The sequence below is a fragment of the Chiroxiphia lanceolata genome, chromosome W (genome assembly GCF_009829145.1).
Source record: "Chiroxiphia lanceolata isolate bChiLan1 chromosome W, bChiLan1.pri, whole genome shotgun sequence".
Lineage (NCBI taxonomy): Eukaryota > Metazoa > Chordata > Aves > Passeriformes > Pipridae > Chiroxiphia > Chiroxiphia lanceolata.
In genome coordinates this window covers 6223704-6249586 of record NC_045670.1, presented here as the reverse complement: position 1 = coordinate 6249586, position 25883 = coordinate 6223704, and the positions used below count along the sequence as shown (strand labels likewise).

General features: G+C 44.4%; 1 protein-coding gene across 1 annotated transcript in view; it reads left to right on the top strand.

Annotated features, from left to right (window-relative positions):
• The first annotated feature begins 12082 nt into the window (after window positions 1–12082).
• Window positions 12083–25883, top strand: part of LOC116779998 (transcription factor BTF3-like) — a 32035-nt gene continuing 18234 nt past the window's right edge. The window contains exons 1-3 of the mRNA XM_032674517.1: window positions 12083–12151; window positions 19349–19462; window positions 19682–19883. Coding sequence (XP_032530408.1) covers window positions 12083–12151; window positions 19349–19462; window positions 19682–19883 — 385 coding nt within the window. The remainder of the gene's footprint in view (window positions 12152–19348; window positions 19463–19681; window positions 19884–25883) is intronic.

Sequence of the window (25883 nt, the reverse complement as noted above, 5' to 3'; positions counted from 1 at the left end):
GAGCAGCATTCACCCTTGAAGAGTTCCTTGTGGCACTTGTTCCTCTTTTCAGTTCACATACCCGGGCTTCTAAGGAAGAGGTGGGTTTCCCATCCCACTTCCTCATATCTTCTCCGTGCTCACGGAGGTAAAACCATAGATTGCCACGTGGAGTGTACCCTCTCTCCTTAGCTGGGGGACGCTGGCTCCTAATAGCAGAGACTCTTGTTTGTCCTGGCGCGATATGGAAGATCCCTTCCTTAATTTCTTCTCTTAGCTTCTGGTGTCCCTCTTCAATCTTCTCTTCCAGGCTTCAGACATGTTCGGCCAGTTTGGTTTCCACAGATGAGACGTGGGCTCGTAATGGGGCGGTGACAGTGTCTTCATAAATCCTGAGTTTACTAACCAACACGCCCACCTTGTCCTCTCCCTCCCTCCATTGCAGCGTTGCTAAGTAGCGGGAATACATTTCTGGTCCGAGTCGTGCAAACTTTAACCACATCTGGGATGTGCACTGTACGCCATCTGGACTTTTAGGGAATCTTTCATCCTCTGAAAAGATTATCTCCACTACAGTTAATTCTCTTAAGCACCGGATACCTTGTTCCATCGTGTTCCACTGTCCTTGCTGTACATGGAGGTCCTCCTTACAAAGGTATCTCTCCCTCACACTGGACAACAGTCATCGCCAGAGGCTGAGAGTTTCCTTCCTCCTTCCAATCCCCTGATCAATGACTACATCTCGAGACAGGGATCCCAGCTGTCTGGTTTCACTCCCATCTAGGATTGTATCGTTAGCTGCGGCATCCCAGATTTGGAGCAGCCAGGTCAGAATGGACTCATTCGCCTGTCGTGTGAACTCTCTCCGGAGCTCACGTAGTTCACCCAGGGATAGGGACCGAGTGATTATTTCTGGCTCTGTCTCCTCCGGTGGATGTGAAGGTCCTGCCTCTTCATCATCATTTGCTATACGAACTGATTTAGTCTTTGATTTCCTTTTCTGGACAGGGGCGACTGCTATTGGTTTGGGTTGTTCTTTTGGCTCCTCGACGGTTTGTGTGGACACGGTGCCGGTTGATTCATTTCTTTCTCCCTTTGACTCAGCTGTGGTTTGGGTGGATGTGGTGCTTGTGGATTTGCTCCTTCTCTCCTCCCCCTGACAGTGCTGTACCATGTCAAGTAGTGTCCGGTAGGCAGTGGTCAGGGTCCAGCAGGTTGCTGTGAGCTGGCCATCTCTGGAGCTGCCAGAGCATTTTCCCTTCACCAGTCTTATCATGCTAACAGGATCCTGCAGTTGTTCAGGGGTGAATTTCCAGATCGTTGGAGGAGAAAACTTCTCCAAATACTGGCCGATGTCCTCCCACTTCCCGTGCCACTCAGCATTATCCACTCCCAGGGCAGGCATCCAAACAACCGCCCTAGAAGGTCCTGTTCTAACCCTAAACATGGTGTAGACAGTACAGAGCGGACAAAGTAACACTAACAATAACATTATGTTGTCCTTAACATCAAAAGGGAACTCAATATTTTCAAAAACTGTTGTAGCAGGTCTGAAGGGGAAGAAGGAGTTGAGAGGCTGGAAACAACCATTCCCCCCTGTTTCCCCAAAGGGTTGGGTGTGATTTTTAATGAGGTCCCAGAGGTAGCAACCCAAACCAGGACAGGCAAACAGGACTGAATACACATTTACAATGAAACTCATTGCTTCTGATGTTATGATGACATGAATATAGTATACTAATAAAGTAATTTGGATCCCTCTCCCTGGTTTTAAAAAGAGCATCAAAACAGGCAAATAGTACCCCATCTGTGGAAATATGAACAGACTCAGATACAACATCCACGTGAATGCATCAAACAAGATGGTGATCAGGGAGTTTCTCTATCCAAATAGACAAATGCTTAAAATGAAATTGTGATTCTGACTTGTCTCTCTCTCTCTCTCTCTCTCTCTCTCTCTCTCTCTCCCCCCCACGTTGGGCGCCAAAAATGTGCTGGTTTAAAAGTTAACCAGCAGGGGAAATGAACTCAAATCAAAAGAGAGTATAAGTCAGAATAACAATTTAATAAAATAATACAATAAGTATGATTATACAGACAAGCAATTGGTTTTAACCCACAAAGCCCAAATGTATAACCCAGCACCCTGGGGCGTAAACAAAGTGGTGTTCCTTGGGCTCCACCCCCTGAGTCGAAAGTAAAGGGAGAGGGGAAAAAACCTGCTGGTGGGAGAGCTGTTGCAGTCTGGTCAAAAGTGGTGATTGCAGTCCAGTTGAGGGTGGTGGTCTCAGTCCGGTTGAGAGCAGTGAGCTGCAGTCTGGTTGAGAGTGGTGAGCTGCAGTCTTCCTCTGGATCCCACGAGTGGTCAAAAGGTTCCGAAACTCCAGGTTTATATATTCTCCAGCTCAGGCAGGAATGCTCAGTCCTTCCCTCAGAGCGGGGAATTCCGTAAAAGGTTATGAGAGTGCTCAGTCCTTCCTTCAGAGCAGGGAATTTCACAAAAGGGCATGAGGACAGGAACATCCCCCCACCTTGCAGGTCTCTACTGACAACAGTTTCTGGGAAATGGAATGGAAGGCTATAGAATACACAGTTTTGGGCTACACCCATCCAGTGATGAATCGGTCCCAGCTGTTCTTACTAGGACACCTTGTCAGGCCTAGGGAAAGCAAATTAATCATTCCCTTGTGAATAATGATGCATTCTCCCCTAAGGGAACTATGCAATATCTCTGGGTTCTTTTCCCTTTTTTTCTAAAAATTAAATGGGACTGTATGCAGTTGTTGGGTGACCCAGGACACCCAAAGAGGCTCTCCAGATGCATACTGTGAATAAAGCCCAGCAGAGATAATACGTCCAGTCTTTTCGCTTATTGCAAACCATTATTTTAACTCTGCATTGCTACAAACAAAACAGAAAAGCATCACTTTTCATATATATGCATGTAACCACACAACCTTTCCCTCCCCACTCCAAAGAACATTGACATATCTCTTTTTTTCCTTTTATGAAAATTCACATAATATATCCTTCAATCAACTAAATTCTTATAAATACAGTCATATTTGAAAAGTGCCTTCCTGATTTGAAAAACAAGTGTTCCTGGTCCATAGCAAGCAACCACTCTTAAAACATATGATTGTCTTTTCACGTCTAAGCTCCGAATATTTGAGGCAAACTTTTTGGTTAAAAAAGGATTTTAGTCTATAAAATAGATACCTATCAATTTTATGCATGTTAAGATGAGAGCTCAAAATCGAAAAAGCCTCTTCCACAATTTGGTTCATATACTTATCCTTACTTCAATAGCTTGTGCATTTAATCAGCTCATCACACAAAGATATTTCAATGCTCATTTTATATTATATGTATTGAAATGTAGAAACATACGTCCATATTATCGCCATAGAAACATAAGAGGAACTGAAGTTCAGTACATGCCCCGTATTATTATTTTCATTTGGGCCTCTTGGAAATAAAACTGTGATGCGGTTGTGATTTAGAATTCATCGAATAGTACAAAAATAGTTTTAAACAGTCTTTTTAATCAATCCCCTGATTGTATCCTTACAGAACTGGGCTTTACTCCCATGAGAGAGACCTATTTGTCTTTATTCCCTATTTTATCCTTGGGGGTTTTTTTTGTCTTTCACTCTCTGCTAGGGTTAACAATGTTTTGACTGTGAAGATCATATTCTGATCTTCTTGTGGTCAAATCCAGTCATAATAAATTTCAAGCTGTAAAATTCCTTGACTAATGTGCTATCAGTGTCAAAAAGGGACAAGTATTAAGGAGGTAACAGTCCAAAGTCAGTTGTTCAGCTGAGTTCCTTTGGTCTTTTGGTTTGATTGCTTTGGGATTTTTTTTAATTAAAATTTTTATTTTTGGAATATGTGTAAAAATCTTACAATAAAATGGTACAATAATACTTGCCAGTAATTTTTAAACAATATTCTTTGTAAAGAATATGCATAAAGTACAAAATAAAAGCTCTGTAAGTATTATAATACAAAACAAAGGTTAAAATAAGAAACTATGATCTTGACTTCCTTCTGTGTAAACATGTTTAACTTTTCTTTTATAAAGTACATGAGACAAGTGTACTAAAATGAATTGCTTTGCTGTGCTCCATCAAGTATTTTTTTCCTGTACATTACTCTTTTTACACTCCTAGACATTAGAATCTCTGAAATTTAGCAGTTTATACATGTAGGCGTTTTTTTGGTGGTGTTTTTTTCTTGTTTCTTTTTTTAAGGAGTAATGAGTAACTTGCCATTAGCATGACCGTCTGCCCATGCAGCATTTTGATCTGGCTTTGCATAAATATAGGCCCCAGGCAGTCCACTGGCCATGGAAGATGGTCGCCAAGCCCCACTGTGCAAACCCTTCATCTCCACTGCTCATGGCGTCTGTCAGGAATCTGAGAGATGAAGAAACAAGATAGCCCAGTTCCTACCTTCAGAAAGACCCCAAAATTCTTAACAGCTAGAGATCCAGGCCATGAAGCTGGAGTGGCAGGGAGGGCAGTGGTGGGGGACAGGTCACCACTGGCACTCCCCAGCAAATGGTCCAGGCCCAGTGCTGTGTCCAACCGTGAGGCACAGCTCCTGCCTGTGCCAGGGTCGGGCCCTCTCCCAATGATGCTCTCAATAGAGAAGGGCGAGCAGGACAGGACCACGCCACTGACAGGCTTAGTGATGTGCATGTTGCAGAAGGGTGTCTGTGCCAGCTCCACCACTGGCAGTAAGGGGCCTGGTAGCTCAGCGACTGCAGGCAGTGCTGATCTGGGGACACTGCTGGGGGTGGCAAGGGGCTGGCGGGCTGGCATGGAGGAGAGGTGGAAGGCGAAGAGGGTGGTAGGGCTGAAGCTGGAGGCTGTAGCCACAGCAATAGCGTCCACAGGAACAGGGTGGTTGCTGTGGGGGTTGTGGGGGGGGTTGTGGGAGGAAGGTGGCAGGGTTCATGGTGGGCAGCAGTAGTTCAGGTGCCGAGAGTTGCTGTTGCTTGAAGCGTTCAGCTGCCAAGACATTAGTCAAAGGTGGCATGTTGAAAGCTACACATCTGAAAGTGTGGTAAATTTAGTCCTGGTTCATCTCAATCTATAAATGTGCCATCCTTGGGTAGGACTATGCTGGTTTGGGGTCACAACTTTTTTGACATGCAACTCAGCAGGGGTCAAAGTATTTCTGTGATCATGGCTTAAGTGATCAAGTTTTCTTGAATTCCGGGTAAAGGATGTCTACAGGAATAATCTGTTTGCTTGAGCCTGTCATCTGTGCATAAATATAAGGTACCACCCTTTTCATATACAGCCAGTGAGAAATACAATGACTTCTGACTTTTATCAGTTCTCTAGCAAGATCTTCATTGCTGCTCTCTACCACAAGAGACTAACTGCGGTGAATGAATTCAAGAGGAGACAGACTTTTTCCAGGTTGTGGTGGTTTGACCCCCACAAAAATAAAAAATCCAATCTCCAAGCTTCCCCCACCTTCCCACAATTTTACCTCAACACCGAAGAGAAACTTTCAGGCAAGCACACCTCTGTAGGGGGAAGGGAAAATATATACATTTATTCTACACAAATAAATACTGTACAAGCTAAAAGCAACTATATATATACAATATTACACACTTCTATCATCCCTTTAAGCCCCTCCCTTAATTCAGACCAGGAGAAGCCCTCAGGCTGATAGGTAAACAGTCTTTCTCTCATTGGGGTGTTCAGGGAAAAGGGTTTCCTCTAATCCACTCCCCACCAACCTCTAGCTGTTTACTGAAGTCCAAGAAAGTAGTTTGAGTCCATGCTCCTTAGTTCCGAACCAATCTCTGCTCTGTGACTCTCTCTCTCTCTGTTCCGTAGCTGATGTAGTTTTCCATTTCGGTAGCCATGTCTAAATCCAACATAGGCACCACCGAACTTGCCTCGGTCCATCTCCAATTTCGCCTGGGGTTTTTTTCTCCCTGGCACCGAGTTGCGTTCGTCAACAGCCTGTCTCCTTTGGTTCAGCTTCAAAATACTAGGCCTTCCCTCCACTCCCACTAACAGTGAGAGGGGAAAAAGCCCCCGCTCCGCTTTTTGCTACAAGCGTTCGGTCCAGTTATAAACTGTCCCGAGCTCTGCAGTCTGGATGGAAGGGGGGGGGGGGGGGGGAAAGAGGGTCTAGCCTCCTCGCAAGGAGCTTGCCTCTCTCTCCCGCTTACCTTCAGCTGCTGTGAGTCCCTTCCCTCACAACAGACACTCATTCTTACATCCTGCCTTCAGCCCTAGCTTGGTCAGAGTTGTGGGGGCACGGGGGCCCCCCCGAGTGGGGGGGGGCGGCCTCCGTCCACCCCTTGGCTATTCTCTCTCACACACTCACTCAGACACAGCAGCAGACTGACTCTGCCAACTCATTTCCAGCGGTTGTGATATCAAATTCCACAGGAGTGAAAAAGAACAGCTGCTATTGGTCCTCCTGGCTGGAATCTCAACTGGAATTAACCATTTCTAACTCAAGGCCCCCCAGAGGGGGGCTGCTTACCCCAGGACACAGGCATAACTAACTCCGTTACCCCCGTCAGGTCATGGTCATTGAAAACTCCTGTAACGCATATCACACTGGGGTCACCAAATATAGACAATGAAGAAATGAGGCTGTACACATCATGATTCAGTTTTTGGGATTCTCCACAGAGCTCTCTCTGCATTTCACCTTTATTAGGGTTCTTTGGTAAACAGCACCTGGTGGTGTCATTCATGGTCAAATGCTTCTAACAGATAAAACCTCCATACTGAATCGATGGTCTGAACACTTTCAGACTCTCTTCAGTACCAACCGTGTAGTCCAAGACTCAGCAATTCAGTCCATCACACAACAACTAGTGAAATGTGAATTGGATACTGCCCCCCCTTTAGGAGAAACCCTCAAGGCCATACAGCAGGTGAAAATCGGCAAGGCAGTTGGGATTGATGGAATTCCACCTGAAGTCTGGAAACATGGGGGCCTTGCACTCCATACCAAATTTCACGAGTTTGTGGTGCGCTGTTGGGAACTAGGCGAACTACCATCAGACCTTCGAGATGCAGTCATCATCACTTTGTATAAGAAGAAAGGAATTAAACCTGATTGCTCAAATTACCGTGGTATTACTCTGCTCTCCATTGCTGGCAAAATCCTGGCAAGAATACTCTTGAACAGACTAATACTCGCTATTGCAGAAGGAATTCTTCCTGAGAGTCAGTGCGGTTTCAGAGTCAACAGGAGTACCACAGACATGGTATTTGTCCTCAGACAACTGCAAGAGAGGTGTAGGGAACAGAACAAAGGTCTCTATGTAACCTTCGTCGACCTCACCAAGGCTTTCGATACTGTGAGCAGAAAAGGTCTCTGGCAGATTTTGGAACGTTTAGGTTGTCCCCCTAAATTCCTTAAAATGATCATCTCACTCCATGAGGATCAGCACGGTCAAGTCAGATATGGCAATGCACTTTCTGAGCCCTTTCTAATAAAAAATGGTGTGAAACAAGGCTGCGTTCTCGCTCCAACCCTATTCACAGTCTTTTTCAGCATGATGCTCCAAAGGGTCACTGCAGACCTCGATGATCAGGATGGTATCTACATTCGATACCGTACTGATGGAAGCCTTTTCAACCTAAGGTGACTGAAGGCCCATACTAAGACCTTAAACCATCTTGTCCAGGAGTTGCTTTATGCTGATGACGCCGCCCTTCTTGCCCACACAGAAGCAGCTCTGCAGCATTTAACATCCTGCTTTGCAGACGTTGCTGAGCTCTTTGGGCTGGAAGTCAGCTTGAAGAAGACGGAAGTCCTCTACCAACCTGCACCTCAGGAAGCCTTCTATCATCCCCATATCACCATTGGTCAGTCAGAGCTTAAATCAGTCCAACAGTTTACTTACCTAGGTAGCCTCATCTCCTCAGATGGTAAGATTGATGGGGAGATAGACAACAGATTAGCAAAGGCATATAGTGCTTTCGAAAAACTCCATAAAAGAGTATGGCGTAATAAACACTTGAAGAAAAGCACCAAGATCAGTGTTTACAAAGCCGTAGTGTTGTCTACTCTCTTATATGATTCCGAATCATGGGTCGTCTACCGCCACCACCTGCGACTCCTAGAACGCTTCCATCAATGCTGTCTCCGTACAATCCTAAACATCAACTGGTCAGATTATGTGACCAATACATCTGTTTTAGAACAAGCAGCAGTCACTAGCATTGAAGCCATGTTGCTGAGAATTCAGCTGCGCTGGGCAGGGCACATCTCAAGGATGAAGGATCACCGCCTCCCTAAGATCTTGCTTTACGGTGAACTTGCCTCCGGCTGCTGCAAGAGAGGAGCCCCGAAGAAAAGATACAAGGACTCCCTGAAACAACATCTCAGCCTCGGTCATATTGATCATCATAACTGGTCTACTCTGGCCGCAAACCGGGAGGTCTGGAGACACACCATCTTTAACGTTGCCGTTTCCTTTGAGAATGCACACAGGATCACTCTTGAGGAGAAAAGACAACGCAGAAAGAATACACCACCTAAGGAGTCGTTCTGCTTTGCCTTTTGCAATCGGATATGTCCATCTCGTATTGGCCTCATAAGTCACCAGCATGCCTGTAACAAACGTGGATAGTGCCTTCCTAAATCTTCGTTCACGAAGTCTAGCCGTGATGATGACCTGGTGGTGTCATTCAGTTAACTAGAATTCCCAGGACTTTTTGCAAGCTCAATGTTTTGATTCACACACTCTTTCTCAGCTCCAAGGCTGAAACACTCCCTTTTGATTCTAGTTAACTGAATGCAGGTGCTGCTGGCTTAACTTGTTCCCACAACTAACATGAAAGCTTTTCTGGGCAAGCTTTTACCAATCTGATTAACATCAACTCTGAAGTATTTGGTAAAGAAGTCAGGGGATTCTTCATGCAGCATTTCTCTGACTACTCTGTAGTCGGCCTCTGTGGGGTGTTATAGAGAGTGACATCCCATAGTTCATGAAAGGCTTTGTGACGTGGCTTGAAGGCCAGGTATTTTGGGTTGCTGAGTTTAAGAGTTACAGGCATGGTGAGAAAAGGGCGCTGTTTCTTTATTGAGGAGTTCTATCTCTTCCTAGACACTGAAGTCTTACTCCATACAACTCACCAGTACATAGTACAACATATGAGATGAAAATAGCACTGTACTTAAATTTCTTCTTCTTGGGCTCCCATTCAATGTTTATATATTTATTATCTCTTCAAAAGTTAAGAATTCTTTAGTGAATCTTATGTCTAGACTTTCAGAGATGGTTTCTTTTCCATTCATATCTCTCACAACGCCTTTGCTCCTGGACCCCATAATGCTGCTAAGTTCATTAGATTATTAACATATATTCATATTTTTCAAAAAAACTTAGCAGTTTTTTTGCTCCTAATGTCCTGGAGCATCTACATTAGGAATGATAATATTAGTATTCCCTGTGGTGCCTTGTTGATGTACCATATACTTCTGCTTTCTTGATTGTTGAATACGGCATTCTTTTGAACAAATATTCCCTAGAGACTGAATATTGGACAGATTTCCTTCACTGCCTGAAAATACATCGAATATGTGCTCTTTGTGATCACTGGCAATCAGGACAAATATTACTTCACTTTAGTCCAACCACTTATGTTTATGATCTGTGATTTGTTTCCTGAATATGATACTAACTTAACACCTCTTTTCAACATACCCTGTTATTACTTACACAGCACTGGACATGTCTTTCAGGAGAGATTTTCCACTGGCACTTTAACAGCAACTTTTGTCATTATTCTGCCTTTCACATAATTTAGGGGACAATTTTCATGAGTAACCATTTTAATGGTCTTTCTCCATTTCTATGCTGCTTCTGTGCAGTTAATGAACTTTGCTTTAGCAATGTATATTCTTTGATGATTTTGAGATCCTAAGTTTCATTCTTTTTCAAAACTGAAAAAATGCTCACTGAGCTCATACTGTTTCAGTACTACAGGCTTTGGATCTGTTTCATTTCTCAACAGAAGTTCTTCGGTTACAAGTAAAAACAGTTTTAGGTTTATGTTTCCTATGATGCAATTACACAAAAAGGACTGGAGAAAAGAAGCCAATAGTATCGTAGCATTCTAAAATGTTTTTTCTCTGATGCAAAGTTTGCTTTTTGAAGGTCTGCTGTTTGTTACAGGAAATGTAACCAAATCTTACAGACTCCCTTAAGCTGTAGTTCTTTAATTGCTTCAACTGATTTCTGATACAACTCAGTGATGTGGTTTTCAGCATAATTTGTCTTCAAAACCTCACATGAGGGAATATTATATCATACCTCCAGCCCAGTGAATCCTAGGCTGACAGTTGGGACTGCACTTTCTACAACTTCTATCTTGAAATAATCTTTTTGTGATTCATTTTCACTTCAGTATTTCAGCATATTAAAACATTTTGTATGTTTGTAATCATCAATTTGCCTTATAATTCTGAAATCTTCCCTTTCTATTGATGTCAGACTGTGAATCTGAAGAATTGTATTGGGTTTGCGTGGCAAGGTTTTGGTAGCAGGGGGGCTTCTGTGAGAAGCTGCTAGAAGCATCCTCTGTCTGATAAAGCCAATGCCAGCTGGCTCCAAGACAGACCTGCTGCTGGCTAAGGCTGAGTCAATCAGCCATGGTGGTAGCACCTCTGGGACAACATATTTAAGAAGGTAAAGAAGTTATTGTGCAAAAGCAATTGCAGCCAGAGAAGAGAGGAGTGAGAGCATGTGAGAGGAACAACTATGCAGATACCAAGGTCAGTGCAGAAGGAAGGGGAGGAGGTGCTCCAGGCACCAGAGCAGATTCCCCTGCAGCCTGTGGTGCAGACTATGGTGAAGCAGGCTGTCCCCCTGCAGCCCATGGAGATCCACAGGGAAGCAGAGATCCACCTGCAGCCTGTGGGGGACCCCAGGCTGAAGCAGATGGATGTGCCCGAAGGAGGTTGTGACCCCATGGGAAGCCCACGCTGGAACAGCCTCCTGGCAGGATCTGTGGACAGGTGGAAAGAGGAGCCCATGCTGGAGCAGGTTTGCTGGTATGACTTGTGACCTCATGGGGGATCCACACTACAGCAGCTCATGAAGAACTGGATCTAAAAGAAAAATCATAGATATAGGGACAAGGTTTGAGTTACATAAACAAGAAAGAAAATACAACATTTAAATGTCTTCTAGGAAAAAAAAAAAGCCAAAACAAGGACAGATCCACTCGTAGCAAAAAACACTGCCAGGTGAGGCTGCAAGCAATAAAAGGTAGGGAAAGCAGGGAGGGAATGGAGACAGGCCACACACCAAACCAGATTGCAGAGAAACGAACATGGCCGAAGGGGGGGGGGGGGAAGGAGAAGGGGTGGGGGGAGGAAAAGAGGAGGGGAGGCGAAGAAGAGGCGGGGGCTTTACCTTGCACACCAGCTCAACCACACAAATAAATTTACTTTGTGGAGCACAGCATGCTTACTAGAGTCCATCACACTCTACAAGTGGGGCAACCTCCACTCCCCATTTCATACCTTTAACTCCTCCCGCGGTGGCGGCTCCACCACTCCAGATTTTGCCGCCGCGGAGGGCGCACTCTCCTGACCCAAGCAGCGACTGCGCGGTGTGCCTCACCTTCCTTCCGGCCGCCATCTCGTTCTACCCCGTGTTGTGCTCCGTCCTCGTCCCGCGCCCACAACCCTCACCTTTCCCACGCTCTAGCGCCGCTGCTTCCGCCCTAAGAAGGTACAAAGGAGACGGTGGGGAAGGGACTAGGGTGGAATTTCTTGCGCGACCGAGGGCCGTGGGTCAGTGGGCGGCCGTGGCTGGGGGAAGGGAAAATAAGGCAAGGCAGTTACGGGCAGGGCTTGAGGGTAGCTGAGCTGAGCTTCGGTGGCACTGTGCGTGAGCAGACCGCCCCCCCCCCCCCCCCCCCCCCCCGCTCCAGCAGGACTTGGACGTCCTCCCGCCTGCGGTGTGTGTGGGGAGAGGGGTAGCTGCAAAACCACTCGTGCCCACCTACCTTACTGTCGGGCCTGGGTTGTTGTGGCCTGTGCCGCCAGGCGCTTCCTGACCTGTTTTCCATGGGTGCTCTTGTTTCCACAGATGAAAGAAACGATCATGAACCAAGAAAAGCTTGCCAAGCTCCAGGCCCAAGTGCGCATTGGTGGCAAGGTAGGAATTGTCTCCCATCCCTTCCCTCGGGAATGTGAGTCCCTGTCCATATGTGGAGCCATGGATATGGGATCCTGAAAACTCGGGTGGGGAGCAACCCTAAGGACTCTTGGCTTGGCTGGACTGTCCTTGGGGGAAGCTGCACTGCTGTAGGGGTCTCTAGTCAGTTCAGTAGAAGCAGAATGTAGGAGGAGTTGAACCTGCAGCCTTTTCTGTTTGGATTTGTTATATTATAGCTGACTTGTAGCCTATATTCTTGTATAGACTATATTAAAAGGCCCTTGGGACAGGACCCTGGATGTATGTACAAACCAGGGAATGAGATGTTGTAGAGCAGCACTGCAGAAAGGGACCTGAGGGTCCTGGTTGATGGCAAGTTGAATATGAGTCAGCAGTGCCCTGGCAGCCAGGAGGGCCAACCGTGTCCTGGGGTGCATCAGGCAAAACATCGCCAGCTGGTCAAAAGCGGTGATTGTCCTACTCTGCTCCGCACTGGTGCAGCCTCACCTTGAATATTGTGTGCAGTTTTGGTCACCACAATATAAGAAAGATATTAAGCTATTAGAGTGTGTCCAAACAAAGGCAATGAAGATGGTGAAGGGTCTAGAGGGGAAGCCATATGAAGACTGTCTGAGGTCACTTGGTTTGTGCAGCCTAGAGAAGGGGAGACTTCAGAACTTCCTCACGAGGGGAAGAGGAGGTGCAGGCACTGATCTCTCCTCTGTGGTGACCAGTGACAGGACCCGAGGGAATGGCCTGAAGTTGTGTCAGGGGAGGTTTAGGTTAGATATTAGGAAAAGGTTCTTCACCCAGAGTGTGGTTGGGCACTGGAACAGGCTCCCCAGGGCAGTGGTCACAGCACCAAGCCTGCCAGAGTTCAAGAAACATTTGGACAATGCTCTTGGCACATGGTGTGATTCTTGGGGTTATCCTGTGCAGGGCCAGGAGTTGGACTCAATGATCTTTGTGGGTCCCTTCCAGCTCAGGATATTCTATGATTCTATGATTAGGATTTGAAGTAAGTAGATCTTACAGCACATGATCATGGGTATAGTTTCCATAATAGACTAGAGTGCTATGTTCCAAATTCTTATCACAAATCTTTAAGATGCCCATGGCTCTTTTCTCTCTTTTTAGAACAAAGCTGGAGTTTCTGTACTTGTCATACTCTTATCATTGTAGAATAACATGCTCAGAAGACCTTTTTATTTTATTATAACATCTGAATATATGTAGCTTTGTGATTACTTATAATCTGAAAATAAAAAAGTATGTTGAGTATAGTTGTATACTAGTAAACATGTTAATTACAATTTCAGTTTTAATACAAGAATTTGTTAGTAAATTATTTTTTTTTTTACATCTGAGGAAACATGCACACAATATTTTAGGATACAAGCTGTTCTAAAATAAGATAATGGGAGCAGTGGTAAGGGACTCTGGAGTGCAGGTAGTTTTCTCATCAATCCTGGTCAAAAGGAAGGAATTTGAAAGGGTCAGTCGAATCTGGTGAATCAGCAAATGGTTACAGGACTGGTGCCACAGCCAGGGGTTTGACTACTTAGACCATGGGACTTGCCTCGAGAAACCTGGTCTGCTGGGGGCTGATGGGTCCATCTGTCAGAGAAGGGGAAGAGCATCTTCAGTCATAGGTTTGCCAAGCTGGTGAAGAAGGCTTGAAACTAAAGTTACCAAGAGGGGAAACTCAATCCATCCCACTCCTACTAGTTAGATGCCAGGGCCAGTGAGAGATGCCCAGAGCCTGGAGAGGGATCACAGGTCAGCAAGAGAGCACCAAGGGAAGAGCAGCACCAAGGAATTCCAGCCACTCCAGTCAGTAAGTCAGCTTCATCGGGGGCCCAACTTAAATGCCTCTATGCAAGCACACGCAGCATGAGGAATAAACAGGACGTGCACACACCTGCAGGGCTATAACCTTATTGGCATCACAGAGACATGGTGGGAGGCTCCTATGACTGGAATGTTGGAATGGACGGATATAGGCTCTTTAAGAAGGACAGGCAGGGGAGACAAGGAGGTGTTGCACTCTGTCAGTGACCAGTTGGAGTGCATGGAGCTCCCCCTGGGGATGGATGAGGAGCTGACCGAGAGTTTATGGGTCAGGATTAAAGGGAGGGCAGGGACAAGTGATGTTATAGTGGGGGTCTGCTACAGGCCGCCTGACCAGGAAGACTGAGTGGATGAGGCCCTCTACAGACAGATAGAAGCGACCTCACATTCAGAAACCCTGGTCCTCATGGGAGAGTACAGCCACCCTGATATCTGTTGGAGGGACAAGACAGCAGAGCACAATCCATCCAGGAGGTTCTTGGAATGCATTGATGACAACTTCCTTCTCCAAATGATAGAGGAACCAATGAGAAGGGGTGCTGTGCTGGACCTTATTCTCATCAACAAGGAGGGGCTGGTGGGGAATGTGAAGTTCAAGGGCTGCCTGGGCTGCAGTAACCATGAAATGGTGGAGTTTGAGATCCTTAGGGCAGCGAGGAGTGCACGCAGCAAGCTCACTACCCTGGACTTCAGGAGAGCAGACTTTCACCTCTTCAGGGATCTGCTTGGTAGAGTAGCATGGGATGAAACCCTGGAAGGAAGAGGGGCCCAAGAAAGTTGGTTGATATTCAAGGATCGCCTCCTCCAAACTCAGGAGCAATGCATTCCAACAAAGAGGAAGTCAGGCAAAAATGCTGGGAGGCCTGCATGGATGAACAAGGAGGTCCTGGACAAGCCCAAACACAAAAAGGAAGCCTACAGAGGGTGGAAGCAAGGACAGGTAGCTTGGGAGGAATACATAGAGATTGTCTAAGCAACCACAGATCAGGTTGGGAAAGCTAAAGCCCTGATAGAATTAAATCTGGCCAGGGATGTCAAGGGTAACAAGAAAATCTTCTATAGGTACATCAGTGATAAAAGGAAGACTAGGGAAAATGTGTGCCCTTTCTGGAAGGAAACGGAAGACCTGTTTGCCCAGGACATGGAGAAGGTTGAGGTACTCAATGACTTTTTTGCCTCAGTCTTCACCAGCAAGTGCTCCAGCCACACCACATGAGTTGTAGAAGGTGAATGCAAGGATTGGGAAAACAAAGAATTACCAGCTGTAGGAGAAGACCAGGTTTAAGACCATTTAAGGAACCTGAGGGTGCACAAGTCCCTGGGGCTTGATGAGATGCATCCATGGATTCTGAGGGACCTGGCAGAGAAAGTTAGCTAAGCCACTATCCATCATATTTGAGCAGCTGTGACAGTCCAGTGAAGTTTCCACTGACTGGAAAAGGGGAAACATAACCCATGTTTTTGCAAAGGGAAATAAGGAAGACATAAAGAATTTCAGGCCCACCAGTCTCACCTTGGTGCCCAGCAATATCATGGAACAGATCCTCCTGGTAACTATGCTAAGGCACATGGAAAATAAGGAGGTGATTGGTGACAGCCAACATGGCTTCACTAAAGGCAAATCATGCCTGACAAATTTGATGTCCTTCTACAGTGGGGTTACAGTGTTGGTGGATGAGGGAAGAGTGACCGATATCATCTACCTGGACTTGTGTAAAGCATTTGACACTGTCCTACATGACATCCTTGTCTCTAAACTGGAGAGGCATGGATTTGACAGATGGACCACTCAGTAGATAAGGAATCAGCTGGATGGTCATACTCAGAGTTGTGGTCAACAGCTCAATATCCAAGGGGACAGCAGTGATGAGTGGGATCCTTAGGGGTCCAGTATTGGGACCAGCACTGTTTAACATCTTTATTGGTGACATGGACAGTGGGATTGAGTGCACCCTTAGCAAGTTTGCCGACACCAAGCTGTGTGATGCGGTCAACATGCTGGAGGGAAGGCATGCCATCCAAAAGGACCTGGACAAACTTGACAAGTGGGCCCATGAGAACCTCATGAAGTTCAACAAGGCCAAGTGCAAGGTCCTGTGCCTGGGTCAGGGCAATCCCAAGCACAAGTACAGGCTGGGTGGAGAATGGATAGAGACTAGCCCTGGGGAGAAAGACTTGGGGGTGTTTGTGGACGAAAAGCTCAACATGAGCCGGCAATGTGCACTTGCAGCCCAGAAAACCAACTGCGTCCTGGGCTGCATCAAAAGAAGTGTGACCAGTAGGTCGAGGGAGGTGATTCTGCCCCTCTGCTCCACTCTTGTGAGACCCCACCTGGAATACTGCATCTAGCTCTTGGGGCCCCCAACATAAGAAGGAAATGGACCTGTTGGAGTGAGTCCAGAGGAGGCCACTAAGTTGATCACAAGGCTGGAGCACCTCTGTTATGGAGACAGGCTGAGAGCTGAGGCTGTTCAACCTGGAGAAGAGAAGGCTTCGGGAGACCTTAGAGCCCCTTCCAAGTGCCTAAAGGGGCTCCAAGAGAGCTGGAGAGGGACTTTTTACAAAGGTACGGAGTGATTGGACAAGGTGCAACAGTTTTAAACTGAAAGAAGGTAGATTTAGGTTAGACATAAGAAACTTTTTACTCAGAGGGTGGTGAAGCACTGGCACAGGTTGCCCAGAGAATCTGTGGCTGCCCCATCCCTGGAAGTGTTCAAGGCCAGGTTGGATGGGCCTTTGAGCAACTTGGTCTAGTGGAAGGTGTCCCTACTCACAGCAGGGGGTTGAAACTGAATGATTTTGAGATCTCTTCCAACTCAAATCAGTCTGTGATTCTATTCAACAGAACTCGTTACAGTTTCCAATAACTTCTATTCCTGCGTTGAAGCTTTTTGTCTTTACATGGATATTTAGGCAGCCTTAAATCAGGATTAATCAAGTAATTAACTGGCTTTGGGATTTTGTGTATTCTTTGTATGGTTTACTAGTTAAGCAGAGAACTGCTGTATTATATTGATGATTATGTGCATGTTACCAGCATGTGTGCAATTGACTATAGAGGGTTTTAACCTTTATCACTGTATTGGATTTTTTTCTTCCTTGTGAGAAAAGGTTGCACATTGCCTCCACTGGAATATTTTCATAACACTGCAAGCCTGTAGATCTTAAAAACAAGATAAATATTATATTTAGGTGGAAGGCTATTGTAGTATTTCATTATGTAAAATTTGATGCTTTTGTGTAGGGTATCGATACAGCTAAATGTCATGTTGTTTCTTCCAAACCTTTTTCCTGGAGAAATCTAGAACTCTGTGTCTGTAGGGGAGCTTAACTTTTGCTTGTTTTGCTTTCTAAAAAGGAGTGGTCTGGAATATTATGTAGAAGTATTTTTTTAAAGAATATATTTCATAAAATCATTTAGGTTTGAAAATACCTCTAAGATCATGTCCATAAAATATTTTGGGAAAATAAGTGTTCTTCAAATTTTGCACAAATGTGTAAGTCCATGGAGATGTGTTTTGGGTTTTGCGTTTTCTCATTTTCATTTGTTAATTATACTTTGATAGCTTTATGGTCTCTGACTCTTTATTGTCAAAATTTGACTACAACTTAAGAAAGATTGTCTAAGGAAAAATTAATGGGCTTCAGAAATTACTGAAAACTGCTCAGAAGTGTTTCCCCTGTGGTATTAGAGGCAAACTCTGACTTTTTCAGTATCAGAATCAGCTGTTCAGCATTATTCTTATTTGACTGATATGAGAACCAAATATATGCAGGTAACCAGGGTGACCACCAAACCACAGAAGCAGGAACGCAGGCACTGTTACGCTTAGTCTATCCTAGCAGGTAGAAGGCCTGCTGTTTGCACCAATTTATCAAGGACCTGTGCTGTGGTCTCCTCTGTGCTTTGATCTCTCTCCCAACAGCTCAAGCATGTCCGTGAGAGTGCCTCCAAGTCTCTGTAAACACCTATGTTATCTCTGCACAAAAATTCTACTTCTCAAAACAGACAGAGAATAAACAGCAGTAGGCATAATATATTGTTTCCCACACTGATATTCTTCAGTTCAGCTGCAAGGTCACTTTGAGCAAATCTATCATCCTCCTCGCCAAATCTTCCACTTTTAACCCTTTCCTCCCAACAGCTGAGAAACAACATAGCCAAACTTCTCATGTCATGCACCAATTTTGGATTTTTAAAGCTGTTTTATTATGCCTTAGTCTTATGTTGTTCCAGTAACCTTTAAGCAATCTTGAAGCTCATTTCTTTAAACTCTGATGATGTTATGTAAGTTGCAGCCTGAAAAGACAGTTGCAAACTGTGGCCAGAACTTCTACTTTTCACAACTGTTTTATAACTTCTTGGAACAAAAATGTCAGAAGTAGAGCAACCATGAAAGTTTATCCTAATTCCAGGTAACTTGTTCCACCTAAACAGTTAACATTCACAGCTTTAGATAATCCCTAACATAAACCAGATGCAACTCTGTATTGTCTTGACACTGTAAAGGATAAGGGATAGAAAAAAAAAAAGAGACTTTGTGTTTACTGGGATGATAGACTAAAATCTGTTGAGCGTTTTTCACTAGGAAGCTGATGGTTAGGGGCATTCCAGCAGTTTTTCCTGACTGTTGGAGACCTTTTTTTTTTTTCCGTTTACTACAGTGGTATAAATCACTGGAGTGCAGACATGGCCTGTCACTAGACTGATCATCATTAGTATTGCTGTAGCAGTTACGCTTGCACACGCCTCCTGCTGTGCAACACATACACTTTCGGGAAGTATGCTGCTCTGTCTGACAATGAATGTATAACCAGGTGAATTAAGAATTCAGTCACTTGGAACTTTAAAGATCAAAGATATTGTTAGGGGTTAGTCCTAGGAATTATGTCTGAATAGATCTTTCTGTAGAGGTTGATTTGTCACCAAATTAAGCTAGCAACTCTTTAGACATACAGGACTGTAGAGCATGTCAGTCTTCAGGGGATGATCAGTTTTCAGTTTTATGCCTATGGTAACAGACAAGGATAAGCTTGCAGTTTTTCTTTTCTAAGTAGGATGTTGCAGAATCCCCATGAGACTTGGAAAGTAAAGCTTCTTTGGTGCATTGCTTCCTAAAATCTCCCACTTCTCACAAGTGTGCAAAGCTTGCTTTATTTATAGCAAGGGAAAGATTGCTGCAGTGCAGTTGAAGGGGTGGGATTGTGTGTGCTGTAACACAGAAGTAGAAATTTGTTTACAAAGTTGATTTGTAGATGGCTGCAGAGTAGTTATATGGCCACGAGGATTAGAGTTTGCAAAGAACTAATTAAATATTAATTCATAACTTTTTTTTTTTTGCAAAGGGTACTGCCCGCAGAAAGAAGAAGGTTGTCCACAGAACAGCTACAGCAGATGACAAGAAACTTCAGTTTTCTTTAAAGAAACTGGGTGTCAACAATATATCTGGAATTGAAGAGGTAATTACTTCAAAGGGAAAAATACTTTTCTATATAGAAATATAAAATATATTAAACTTAATTTCCTGATAATTAACATCTTAAACTTGCCTGTAAATTATCTATAGATGTTTAATTGAGCTTTAGGAACTTTAGCTAGTTTCCTGTTAAATTGAAAAATCATTCTAAACTGCTTGAAATACTGGGGGGTGTGGGGGTGTGTTCTTCTTTTTCTTGCAGGTAAATATGTTTACCAACCAAGGAGCAGTCATTCACTTCAATAACCCTAAAGTTCAGGCATCCCTGGCTGCTAACACTTTCACTATCACTGGCCATGCTGAGACAAAGCAGCTGACAGAAATGCTTCCTAACATCTTAAATCAACTTGGAGCTGACAGTTTGACTAGCCTGAGGAGATTGGCAGAAGCCCTACCCAAGCAATGTAAGTTAAAACTTAAATGCATTTCCTGCTGGCAGCTGACATGTGGCTTATTTGTATATAGCTGCAGTGAAATTCAGTGCTCTCTTACTGTCTGCAAGCATATTATAAAATGCTTCTAAAGAAATGAGACTTAAATCTTATTTATAGCTCAAATCCAACAGTGAATATAATGGAATAAAGCAGAGGCACCTGTCTCTTTGCATATCTTGCAGCTGGTCTAGGACTAGAAAGTTGTAGCCAGACTGGATTTCATGGTGTGGCTACCATATTTTGGCATACCTAGTTCATTAAAGCTAGATAGAGTTACTCTGGGAGTTAGGTTTTAAAAAAAGGTATATCTGTTTTGACACTTTCAATGGAAACATAAACAATAGGGAGAGGGACTTGAGGACAGACATCTTGCTACTGCTTTGATCCCTCACGGGTGTGGTGAAGGTATTTTTTCTTGCATGGGCTTTTTGATAGCTAAGAGGGAATTATACAGTATTTGTAAGGAAATATATTAATCTGTGTGTGTAGAACAGTGTGGAGAACAGGACTGGCATGACCATTAAGCTAGATACACCAACTTCATATTCTATCCTTAAATTGGTAAAAGAACCTGAACACTTGTTCTCCCTAAAACTATGTAAGAAAAGTAGAGGAGGGACTCAAGTGTATGTGGTGTTTGGAAAAGGTGCTGCTGCTACAGGGTAAGAATTGAGAGTGAAAGACATGCTTGTCGACACTGGGACCATTCTTCATGTCCTGCATGTAGGGTCTTCCTTTCTACTTCTTGTGGTAGTTATAAAGTTGATTGTTACATTTTTTCTTTCTGTGCTTTGCTACCAGCAAAGACAGACTCTATTTCAATTCCTGAAGCTGATGATGCTTCTTGTCTGTCAACTTCCCACTGAAAAAAATTCTGCAAGAAATAGCCTTCAGGAGGTGAACTGCTTTCCCAATGAAGCTCAGGTCCCTCCTTCCTAGTGTCAGCTGTGTGGCTTCCTAATGGTAGAAGTGGGGCTTGAAAGAAAGAAAACTTGAAGGATTTAAAATGAACCTTTTAAGATCTCTCTTCTTATAACAAGGTGAGTCAACTATTTATTTAAGGGAGGAGCTATTTATCAGGGAGTGTATAATAGGACAAGGGGTAACAGTTTTAAACTGACAGAGGGCAAGTTTAGATTTGATATTAGGAGGAAATTCTTTACTCAGAGAGTGGTGAGGCACTGGCATGGGTTACCCAGAGAAGCTGTGGCTGCCCCATCCCTGGAAGTGTCCAAGGCCAGGTTGGACAGGGCTTGGAACAACCTGGTCTAGTGGAAGGTGTCACTGCCCATGGCAGGGGGGTGGAACGAGATGGTCTTTAAGGTCCCTTTCAACTCAAACTATTCTGTGTTTCTGTGATTCATGTTAATTCCTCCCTGTTGTTTTGGATGCCACCTGTCCCAGGGACAAATGCTTGTAACAGATGCCTCATATCAATGTGCCTGCCACTCTTCTGCTACAAGTGTTCGATATTTTTTCACTTCATCACATTTTTATATGTGGAATAATACTGTTCCAAATAATAGCTTTGCTATAGTTATGACAAAGTTCTACTTGTGTCTGGGAAAGGGTGGGCTGTGTCTGACTTGACAAGCATGTTTGTCATGGTGCAAGTCATTGCTCTTGGGAAAGAGTGGAGAAACTTGTTTAAGTCATGCAACTCCTGTGGTTTGAATTAAGGCTAATGTAAGCACAACATAAATATCTCCTTGCTCTTTTATCTCTGAAGGCAGTTTTCCAAGGGATCCCACGCAATGGCGCTCTAAACAGCTGAAAGTTTGCCTTTCTGAGGTTTAGGGTCCTGACTACTGCTTTACCCATCCAGTACCCCTCAAAATTGAGAATTCTACCCAGGCATGATGGCTGTAGCCCAGGCTGCCTCCAATCTTGACCTCTCCAATAAGTTAGAAAGACTTTAGAATCATAGAATCATCAATGTTGGAAGAGACCTTTAAGATCATCAAGTCCAACCGTCAACCCAGCACTACCACTGGTAACCACTAAACCATATCACCCAGTGCCAGATCCAGATGCCTCTTAAACATCCCCAGGGATGGTGACTCAACCACCTCCCTGGGCAACCTATTCCAATGCCCGTCCACCCTTACAGTGAAAATTTTTTTTCTAATATCTAATCTGAATCTCTCCTGCCTCAGCTTAAGGCCATAAGTTCTTCTGCATTAGTGAGCAATAGTTCCAGCAGTTCCTCTCCTCTGGTTGGGCTCTCCATCACCTGTACTAGGAAGTTGTCCTTAAAGCCACTTGTATTGGGTCTGGCTGACGTGGAGTTAACTTTCCCCATAGCAGCCCTCACAGTGCTGTGCTGTGTATCGGTAGCTAGAAAGGTGTTGATAACATACTAGTGCTTTTGCATCAAGGCTGTCTCTCCAACAATATCCCCCTTCACCCCCCCAAGGACAGTAGGCTGGTGGTGGGCAAATATCTTTGGAAGGGACATAGCCAGGACAGCTGACCCCAGCTGATGAAAGGGATATTAACATCTCCTCAGCAATAGAAGTTAAGAGAAAGGAGGAGGAAGGGGAGGAGGGCATTCATTATAAAGGTGTTTGTCTTCTGAAGCAACTGCTACACATACTGAAGCCCTTGTCCCATGAAGTGGTCAGACATCACATGTTGATGGGAAGTAGAGAATAAATCTTTTGTCTTCCTTTGTATCCATGTGTGGTCTTTGCTTTTGCTTTATTAACCTGCCTTTATCTTGACCCATGAGTTTTGTTCTATCTTATTTTCTCCCCTCTCTGGTCCTGCTGAAGAGGGGAGTGATGGAGCAGCTTGGTGGGTACCTGGTATCTGGCCAAGGTCAACTCACTACAGCACTCCACTAGTTTCCTGGACTGCTTGCAATTCACTGTGCCGTTTTTCCAACAGATGTCTGTGTGGTTAAAGTCCCCTATCAGGATCAGGGCATGCAAACATAATGCTTCCTGCAGTTGAACCACAAAGTTTCCTGTCTTGGCTTGGTCTCTAATTTTCACTCAAGCTCTTAACCTGCATATTGGTGTTCTTCAAAGATAGCTTCATGCAATCAGTCCTGGTTTTGGCATAGATGGCAACTCCCCCACCTCTCCTTCCTTGTCTGTCCTTTCTGAATGGTTTTAGCCATCAATTGCAACACTCCAATCATGCGATTCATGCCACCAAGTTTCTGTGATAGCAGTCAGGTTGTGGTTTTCCATCTGGGCAGCTGCTTCCAGCTCGTCCTGTTTGTTTCTTATACTGCATACATTGGTATAGAGGCACTTTAGCTGGGCTATCAACCACATCTCCTTTTTAGAGGAGTTCACCCTAATTCCCTTGAGGCGATTCACAGGTGGTTCCTGTTGCTTCCTAATGCCTTGGCAGCCCCGGCTCTTTTCAAGTGCTTAGAACACTATGTCCTTCCCCCAATAAATCTAGTTTAAAGCTCTGTTTATAAATCCAGACAGCTTATTGTCCAGGACACTCTTGCCCTGCTTGGTCACTTAAACCCTGTGAAAATTCATTTATTCCTCTTCTGTGGCTGCCTTACACCACTTAACATTAGGCATCAGGAGATGGTGCAGTTCTTTCTGGTTTAGGGAAGTTTCAGAATAGTGTGAAACCATCATAGCTAGCTCATGCAGCCAGGGTTTGTCAGCAGTGTATGTTGATGATGGCATTTGGATAAACAATCCCCATGCACATCTGCAGCATTTCATGCTTCAGTAATTCTACCCAAGAGTGATGGTCTTGAAGATTTTGTGTGTGTTTTTACTGTTGGTAGAAGCTGGAGTAGCGTACAGGTCCCAGGATTCACTCTCTTCTTCCACCAGCATACAAGATTCAGACTTCCTTAGATATGACCTCATGCACATCTACACTGGTGTCTAGGCTGACCTCTGTCAGGAACTGTAGACTAGATAGATTATCATTCTGCTTTAGTGTGTCAACCTGCTCACATTTGTAGAATAGACCCTCTACTCTCATTATATTTGCTCCTCATATTTAGCATTTTAATTATTTGTACCTTGTGAATTAAGCACTGATTTGTTTCAAAACATGAAATGGCTTTTACCTTTTCTTTTTCAGTTATGTCCCACTTCTGTAGCTCTCTAGTCTCATTAGGAAATTTAGTATATTTGATAAAATATGTCAGCAGGCTGTAAGTTGAATTCCAAGGGGGACTTGAGCCTTCAAAATATATCTATTAATGCACAAAAAGTGCACCAGTATATTTTCTAGGAGAACGTGGATCTACTTGAAACCTTGTCATTTTATGTGAGCAGAAAAGCTTAACACTTTTAAACAAAAGCCTTTTTGGCAATGGCAATGTTAATGATAGACATCATACCACAGATGCAGAGTAGCTATGCAAGCTGCTTTTGTGGTGCATTTTTGGAAGCAACTGCTCTTTGAGCCCTTTAGGCTATAATGCTTAAGATAAGCTAGGTGTATCTTAATAGCAACAAATGCAGTTGCAGGGATTTATAGGGTTTAGCCAGAGCTTGCCCATTTTTCAACTGTGCTAGAAGCCTGGCTAAATGCTGGCACATCAAACTTGCCTGCAGATTGCTGTGGTGGGTTGACTTTGGCTGGCTGCCAGGTGCCTACCAAGCCACGGTCTTGATCCCATCCATCAACAAGACAGGGGGAGAAGATACAATAAAAGACTTGTGGGTTGAGATAAGGACAGGGAGAGATCACTCACCAGTTACCATCATGGGCAAAACAGACTTGACTTGGGGAAATTAATTGAATGTATTACCAATCACATTGGAGTAGGATAATGATAAATAAGAACAAATCTTAAAACCCTTTCTCCCCACCCCTCCCTTCTTCCTGGGCTTAACTTCACTCCCAATTGTTCTACCTCCTACCCCTGAGTGGCACAGGGGAATGGGGAATGGGGGTTGTGGTCAGTTCTCAACGCTTTGTCTCTACCACTCCTTTCTCCTCACTCTTCCCCTGTTCCAGAGTGGGTCCCTTTCCATGGGGTACAGTCTTTCAGGAACAGGTTGCTTCAGCATGATTTCCCCACAGGGTCACAGGTCCTGCCAGTGAACCTGCTCCAGTGTGGGGTCCTCTCTTTGCAGGTCCTGCCAGGAGCCTGCTCCAGCACGGGCTTTCCACAGGGTCACAGCCTCCTGTTGGCATCCACCTGCTTTGGCATGGGGTCTTCCACAGGCTGCAGGTGGATCTTTGCTCCACCATGGACCTCCATGGGTCACTGACAGTGGTGACCTTGTCCTTAAACCCTTTCTGAACAAAGTTTATGCATTCATTTATTTTGATTCTCTAGAAATCAGGGTACAGCAATTTCAGAAGTCTGGCATAAACCCATCTCTTTGCTTATGCTTTTCTTGAAAACTGAGAATGGAGGTCATGGTCTAAGATGTCTCATACTCTCTAGGTAGTACACCTAAGAATAGTAGTAAAAGTAGTGGCACAGGCACCCAGGGACTTGAGATATCTATTCTTAGCATTATACTGCTTACAGATGCTCATTGGTCTGCTACAATGGACATTGTTAAGTCTCACTAGCACTGGCAAATATAATGGGAATAGTTAAGAAATTACTGAGTAGAGATGTGGACCAGGACATGTGGTTACCTCAACCACCAAAGTATAAAATTGTGTATCCAGTTCCACATTTCTCTGGCTTTGCCAGGGAAGAATAATATCTTTAAGTGCTTCTAGTTATATGTGTCTACTTGCAGCTTCACAATTACACCTTAGTTTTTCTTGAAGGCCTAAGATCATAAGATCCCAAGATTTCCTTATAACTTGCTAATGTTGTAAAACATGTAAGCCTCAAGAACTGCTTGTAATCAATAAACCAAGCTGCTTTTGAGAAATGGGTAAAATCAGTCTCTATGCTTTTAGCTGAAAATGATTACCACGTGTCACGAGAAAGGGGGGATTTGCCCAATCCTTAGAGAGGGGAGATTTTCTCAACCTTTAGTGTTTTATTTGTCTGTCAGTGCCCCAGGG